Source organism: Scylla paramamosain, chromosome 16 (genome assembly GCF_035594125.1).
Source record: "Scylla paramamosain isolate STU-SP2022 chromosome 16, ASM3559412v1, whole genome shotgun sequence".
NCBI lineage: Eukaryota > Metazoa > Arthropoda > Malacostraca > Decapoda > Portunidae > Scylla > Scylla paramamosain.
The window spans coordinates 14,331,964-14,340,000 of record NC_087166.1 but is presented as its reverse complement, the minus strand read 5'-3'; the positions used below and the strand labels follow the sequence as shown (position 1 = coordinate 14,340,000).

The 8,037-nt window shown below is 39.9% G+C and overlaps 1 protein-coding gene across 7 annotated transcripts in view; it reads right to left on the bottom strand.

Annotated features, from left to right (window-relative positions):
* Positions 1–68: 68 nt before the first annotated feature.
* The window catches only part of LOC135108095 (coiled-coil domain-containing protein 102A-like), a 54,337-nt gene continuing 46,368 nt past the window's right edge, over positions 69–8,037 (bottom strand). For all 7 annotated transcript variants that reach the window (XM_064018742.1, XM_064018737.1, XM_064018736.1 and 4 more), the window contains exon 9: positions 69–1,560. In XM_064018742.1, the coding sequence (XP_063874812.1) occupies positions 1,398–1,560 (163 nt within the window). In that variant the 3' untranslated portion in view covers positions 69–1,397. The remainder of the gene's footprint in view (positions 1,561–8,037) is intronic.

Here is an 8,037-nt window from a genome sequence, read left to right as displayed (position 1 = left end):
TCTGTTCTTGCTTTTCACTCCTGGAAAGCAATAATTTTTCTTTTTACTTTTAGGTAAAAATACATATCTTGCTATATATGTTATTTATTCATAATGATAAACATAATGGATTTTGTTTTAAATGAAGCATAAAAAACAAAGGAAATGCTGGTAACCTAGGTATTCTCCACTGTTAGCATCAGCACCTGTTAACCTATAGCAGAGAAGCTTATATACATAATGATTTATGAGAGAAATAAAAAGAATTTGATTTTGGTTCAATATGCAGTGTTGACTTGTGATCACGTTACCATTCAAAGCATCTTAACAGTGACAATGCATGGAGGCTGTACATCACATACACCATTTTGACATTGCTCAGTTATTTCTACTTGTCTGCTTTTTCTATTCAGAATTAGGCTGCATATTACACTGATGGCCAAGTGTGTCTTTAAGTTGAGTATTAAGTTGGGTACACTCAAACCAAATCTGGTAAGAAAGTGTATAGCTCTACGTCTGATGTTTGTAAATGAATATGTATTGGGAATGAGGAAATGCGCTGGTCTGTGATTTATAGTCACTGTGAATTGTAACTTACCTATTTAAAAATTTATTATCACTATTTTTCTTTTTTCTTTTTTTACTGAGCATACAGGTATCAGTAATACATTATATCAGTGTAATAGCAGTTTGTAAAAGGTTCATGGTTGTGCATCTCTTCCATCTATCACAGCACCAAAACTGTTTTTAACAAGTGTCTGTTACTTGCTCTATTCTGGAAGGAGACTTGTATTTTGTTTCAAGGGATACAAAAATAACAATAAAATTAGCCTTGTAGTGATAAACTCGTGCCACTACAAGATGTATGTTATATGTATTCCAATATTAAATACTACTTTGGGATGAACAATCAAAGATTTTTTAAATGCATTGAGATTTAAGTCACATGATGCCCAGTCATACTATATAGTGTGTGTGTGTGTGTGTGTGTGTGTGTGTGTGTGTGTGTGTGTGTGTGTGTGTGTGTGTGTGTGTGTGTGTGTGTGTGTGTGTGTGCTGACAGAAATACAATTAAATTTTATGATAAATATGCAATATCCTGCAAAATTCTGAAAATAGAAACAACTGTGAAAATTAATTAGTTCAAAATACATGCCCTTTAAGTGTATCATCTATTCCATGTATTTTATGTGACGGCTGGCTGCCCCTGGAGCACATCCCAAGGGGATGGTCATGGCAGAAGACTTTCCACTTAGAACCCTGAATAACTTGTGTGGTGATGATGATGATGATGATGATGATGATGATGATGATGATGATGATGATGATGATGATATAGTTAAAAGCTGGTCAGTGGCAACCAAAGTAAGGTCACACAAGAAGCTCTCTCACAACCTTGAAAAGTGACCTAACACAACTCAGAACTGTGCAGCATCATCGTCAGAGTCCTGGAGAAGGCCGGAGGTGCGGAGAGGGAGGGAAGAAACTTGGGAGGAACGGAGGCGGGATTGGAGGTGTTCCACTTGTACTTCCAGATTTTCCACTGTTTCTTGAAGTTCATCGTTGCCTCGCTGGAGTTTCCTGTGCATGGAGGAATCAAATCAAATCATATGTTTTTTATTATATATTTATGTATTTATTTTCTACATATGAAGGAACACAAAAACTGGAGAGGGGAAAGTCTGTTTAAATGCCACTCCCAAGAAGTGAGATAGGAGAGATCAAAATGGTGTGGTTGCAGAGATGTCTTGATATTCATCTCTTGAAGCTACAAGTGTGAATGATGGAGTGAGTGTGTGGTGCCTTGGCTGGACTACCTTTGTGGGGATTGCCATCCTAGTGTATAAATTGATAGGTAGATTTGTGTTTATTAAAAAAAAATGAAATAAAAAATAAAAGCTTCCAACTGCAAAATTGTATTGAAAAAGGAAAGATGAGTGAAGAAATCATTCAAGTAAAAAAAAAAAAAAAAAAAAACAGGATGGGCAGGGAGTTTACCAGGTGAAGGCTGAAGCTACAAGCTGACTCAAGCATTACCAAGATATAATACAGAGTAAGGCTGGATTTACACAAGCCACTTTTTTTGTGGTCAGTGGCCACCACAAAAATTTGCCAACAAAAAAAAAAGGTCACAATAAAATGTTGAATAGGAGTTGTGTGCACACAAACCACATGGTGGTGGTGGCCACAAATGAGGTTACTGTCATTGTGGAAGTAGTAGTTGTCTGCGCTCTCTTTGTAAATATGAAGCGCAAAAAAGCACAGAAAATACTGGGTGCACCCCAGACTCTTGCATGGAACATTCTACACATTATTGTTCTTTAATATTCTTGTCACTGTATTTCTTCAGATTCAAATCATAAAGTGCTGGTGTCATGGGGATGGTGGGGGGTTGGGGGCAAGGGGTCTTGTGTACTTTCCTTCTTTTTTAATTAAGTTACAATGAAAATTTGGTTATTGATTTTCTTTGGTATTGAAGTTCTTTTGCTTTGATTTAGTCTAAAGTTCAATTTAGTTTAGATTTAGTTGTTAATATATATATATATATATATATATATATATATATATATATATATATATATATATATATATATATATATATATATATATATATATATATATATATATATATATATATATATATATATATATATACTAGATTAGCTGCCACCAGTCATGGTTTCTGCCAAATATTTTGGACCTTGTTATGGATGGTAACATTTTAGCTGGAGGTCTATAAGGCACTGGAAAATTCCGTGACAACCAGATTGAGTTTTATTGATATTAGTTTCTAAATAACAGTAAAGATTTCATATATTTTTCTGAATATATACAGATATATCTAATAATTAATCTCTGTTACCTTGGAGTTGTGGCATCCTTCTACTGGAAACAGTGTTACCTAATCATTTAAATTAATATTTTCCATCATTGATTTGAATGTGCCCACCTTGGAGTTGTGGCATCCTTCTACTGGAAACAGTGTTACCTAATCATTTAAATTAATATTTTCCATCATTGATTTGAATGTGCCCAGAGTTCCTTAATTTTCATAAAACGGCATCCTAAAAATAGTGTAGATGTTACATCAATATGTGTATGTATCACTGATGTATTACTACTGCATAAAAAAAAAAAAAAATCCCCCTAGTTCACATCCTAAATTTTGGGTTCTTCCCCACTAAAAACCTAAGTAAATTTCAAAGTTGAATTACATCTCTAGTGTCACAAAAAAAAAAAAAAAATCACCCTAAATATTACACTTTTCAATTTTCGTTCTCTTCCCTCTAAAAAACTAAGAAAGCTAAGCTAATTTCGCCTGGCACTTTACCCTTTTCTCTCTCTCTTGCACCTGTCATGATGATGGTTGGTTAGTGTCTGATGCAAACATATGCACCGAACCTTTATACAGTAGCTGCAGCCCACACAAATGAGTCCTTCTGCCACAACTATAAGTCATAATTTTGCAATATCCTTAATAGTTTATCATCCTTCTACATTCACAAATTATTCTTGAACATTTTTTGCTAAAGGTCCCACCTGGAGGACGAGGCAATAGACACCTGCTGAAACGATAATTACTCCCAGTGAGTTATAAAGCACTTTTCAGAGGGTGCTGTGAACTTATCATTATACCCAGCTGTGACCTCACTGAACGTTTCCCTTTGTGACTCACAACACAAGGGGGCAGTCACACCCTGCTCTCTAAAGACAACTCTCTTCCTCCACACAAAACTACAAGCACCTAATAACACACACACCCTTCACTCAAAAATTTTAAAATCATCATGGTGACTCCTACATGAGCCTCGGAGTCCCCATCTGGGGAGGGGACCATAAATGTCCCCAGGTTGGACTGCCTTTCTGTCGACGACCATAAGTGTCTTCACACCCCCCTCAACTTTTTCTTCATTAACTTCTGCAACATTCGTGGTCTAAGATCTAATTTTCAATCTGTAGAACACCACCTCTCCTCTTCTAAACTTCATCTTCTTTTCCTCACTGAGACTCAGGTGTCTGAGGCAACTGACAGTAGCCCCTTTTCTGTTCCCTCCTACTTTCTTTATCCTCATTTTCGTTCCAAAGCTGGATGCTGCGCTTATGTGCACAACGACTTAACCTGCTCTCGTGCCCACGCTCTTGAATCTTCCGAGTTTTCCACCATCTGGCTACGACTACAGAGTCACTCTCAAACTAAATTTATCTGTGTTGTATACCTCTCACCTAACTCCTCTGACTATAAGAAATTCTTTGACTACTTAACTTCCAAAGTGGAGCACATTCTGATCCTCTTCCCTTTTGCAGAGATCTCCATTCTTGGAGACCTTAATGTTTTGGCTTTCCTCTCCCTTCACTGACCATCCTGGTGAACTAGCCTTCAACTTTGCTATCCTCCACGACCTAGAGCAATTGGTGCAACACCCTACTCGTATTCCTGACCATCTTGGAGATACACCCAACATTCTTGACCTTTTCCTGACCTCTAATCATTCTGCTTATGCTGTCACTCTTTCTTCTCTGTTGGGCTCCTCCAATCACAATCTCATATCTGTATCTTGTCTTATCGCTCCAATCCCTCCTCAGGATCCCCTTAAGCAAAGGTGCCTCTGGCATTTTGCCTCTGCTAGTTGGAGGGACCTGAGGAGGTATTTTGCTGATTCTCCTTGGAATGATTTCTGTTTTCGTGTCAGAGACCTGTCTTTGTGTGCTGAGCGCATAACAGAGGTGATAGTGTCTGGCATGGAGGCGTACATTCCTCACTCTTTTTCTCATCCTAAACCTTCTAAACCTTGGTTTAACACAGATTGTTCTCGTGCTATACATGATAGAGAGGTGGCCCACAAAAGGTACTTCAGCCTTCCACCACCAGAATCTCATGCACTTAATATTTCTGCCCGGAACCATGCCAAGTCTGTTCTCCAACTAGCCAAAAACTCCTTCATTAACAGAAAGTGTCAAATCCTTTCAAGATCTAACTCCCCTCGTGACTTCTGGCATCTAGCCAAAAATATCTCCAATAACTTTGCTTCTTCTTTCCCTCCTTTATTTCAACCAGATGGCACCACTGCTATCACATCTATTTCTAAAGCTGAACTCTTTGCTCAAACCTTTGCTAAAAACTCTGCCTTGGACGATTCTGGGCTTGTTCCTCCCTTTCCTCCACCCTCTGACTACGTCATGCCACCTATTAAAATTCTTTGCAATGATATTTTCCATGCCCTCGCTGGCCTAAACCCTCAGAAGGCTTATGGACCTGATGGGGTCCCTCCTATTGTTCTCCAAAACTGTGCCCCTGTGCTTGCACCATGCCTAGTCAAACTCTTTCAGCTCTGTCTGTCAACATCTACCTTTCCTTCTTGCTGGAAGTTTGCCTACATTCAACCTGTTCCTAAAAACGCTGACTGTTCTAATCCCTCAAACTACCATCTTATTGCTTTAATTTCCTGCCTATCTAAAGTTTTTGAATCTATCCTCAACAGGAAGATTCTTAGACATCTATCACTTCACAACCTTCTATCTGATCGCCAGTATGGGTTCCGTCAAGGCCACTCTACTGGTGACCTTCTGGCTTTCCTTACTGAGTCTTGGTCATCCTCTTTTAGAGATTTTGGTGAAACTTTTGCTGTTGCCTTGGACATATCAAAAGCTTTTGATGGAGTCCAGCACAAAGCTTTGATTTCCAAACTACCCTCCTATGGCTTCTATCCTTCTCTCTGTAATTTCATCTCGTTTCCTTTCTGACCGTTCTATTGCTGCTGAGGTAGATGATCACTGTTCTCCTAAATCTAATAACAGTGGTGTTCCTCAGGGTTCTGTCCTGTCACCCACTCTCTTCTTATTATTCATTAATGATCTTCTAAACCAAACTTCTTGTCCTATCCACTCCTATGCTGATACCATCCTGCACTTTTCCACGTCTTTTCACAGATGTCCAACCCTTCAGGAGGTAAACATTTCACGCAGGGAAGCCACAGAACGCTTTTTTTTTTTCTTATGTAGGAAGGATACTGGCCAAGGGCAACAAAAATCTAATAAAAAAAAATGCCCACTGAAATGCCAGTCCCATAAAAGGGTCAAAGCAGTGGTCAAAAATTGGTGGATAAGTGTCTTGAAACCTCCCTCTTGAAGGAATTCAAGTCATAGGAAGGTGGAAATACAGAAGCAGGCAGGGAGTTCCAGAGTTTACCAGAGAAAAGGATGAATGATTGAGAATACTGGTTAACTCTTGTGTTAGAGAGGTGGACAGAATAGGGGTGAGAGAAAGAAGAAAGTCTTGTGCAACGAGGCCGCGGAAGGAGGGGAGGCATGCAGTTAGCAAGATCAGAAGAGCAGTTGGCATGAAAATAGCGGTAGAAGACAGCTAGATATGCAACATTGCGGTGGTGAGAGAGAGGCTGAAGACAGTCAGTTAGAGGAGAGGAATTGATGAGACGAAAAGCTTTTGATTCCACCCTGTCTAGAAGAGCAGTATGAGTGGAACCCCCACAGACATGTGAAGCATACTCCATACATGGACGGATAAAGCCCTTGTACAGAGTTAGCAGCTGTGGGGGTGAGAAAAACTGGCGGAAACATCTCGGAAAGCCTAACTTCATAGAAGCTGTTTTAGGTAGAGGTGAGATGTGAAGTTTCCAGTTCAGATTATAAGTAAAGGACAGACTGAGGATGTTCAGTGTAGAAGAGAGGAACAGTTGAGTGTCACTGAAGAAGAGAGATAGTTGTCTGGAAGGTTGTGTCGAGTTGATAGATGGAGGAATTGAGTTTTTGAGGCATTGAACAATACCAAGTTTGCTCTGCCTCAATCAGAAATTTTAGAAAGATCAGAAGTCAAGCCTTTCCGTCGACGATCCTAAGTGTCTTGACACCCCCCTCAACTTTTTCTTCATTAACTTCTGCAACATTCGCGGTCTAAGATCTAATTTTCAATCTGTAGAACACCACCTCTCCTCTTCTAAACCTCATCTTCTTTTCCTCACTGAAACTCAGGTGTCTGAAGCAACTGACAGTAGCCCCTTTTCTGTTCCCTCTTACTTTCTCTATCCTCATTTTCGATCCAAAGCTGGATGCTGCGTTTATGTGTGCAATGACTTAACCTGCTCTCGTGCCCACGCTCTTGAATCTTCCGAGTTTTCCACCATCTGGCTACGACTACAGAGTCATTCTCATACTAAATTTATCTGTGCTGTATACCTCTCTCCTAACTCTTCTGACTATAAGAAATTCTTTGACTACTTAACTTCCAAAGTGGAGCACATTCTGACCCTCTTCCCTTTTGCAGAGATCTCCATTCTTGGAGATTTCAATGTTCACCACCAGCTTTGGCTTTCCTCTCCCTTCACTGACCATCCTGGTGAACTAGCCTACAACTTTGCTATCCTCCATGACCTAGAGCAATTGGTGCAACACCCTACTAGTATTCCTGACCGTCTTGGAGATACGCCCAACATTCTTGACCTTTTCCTGACCTCTAATCCTTCTGCTTATGCTGTCACGCTTTCTTCTCCGTTGGGCTCCTCCGATCACAGTCTCATATCTTTATCTCGTCCTATCACTCCAATCCCTCCTCAGGATCTCCCTAAGCGAAGGTGCCTCTGGCGTTTTGCCTCTGCTAGTTGGGGGGACCTGAGAAGGTATTTTGCGGATTTTCCTTGGAATGACTACTGCTTCCGTGTCAGAGACCCGTCTTTGTGTGCTGAGCGCATAACAGAGGTAATAGTGTCTGGCATGGAGGCGTACATTCCTCACTCTTTTTCTCGTCCTAAACCTTCTAAACCTTGGTTTAACACAGCTTGTTCTCGTGCTATACATGATAGAGAGGTGGCCCACAAAAGGTACTTAAGCCTTCCATCACCAGAATCTCATGCACTTTATATTTCTGATCGGAACCATGCCAAGTCTGTTCTCCAACTAGCCAAAAACTCCTTCATTAACAGAAAATGTCAAAACCTTTCAAGATCTAACTCCCCTCGTGATTTCTGGCATCTAGCCAAAAATATCTCCAATAACTTTGCTTCTTCTTCTTTCCCTCCTCTACTTCAACCAGATGGCACCACTGCT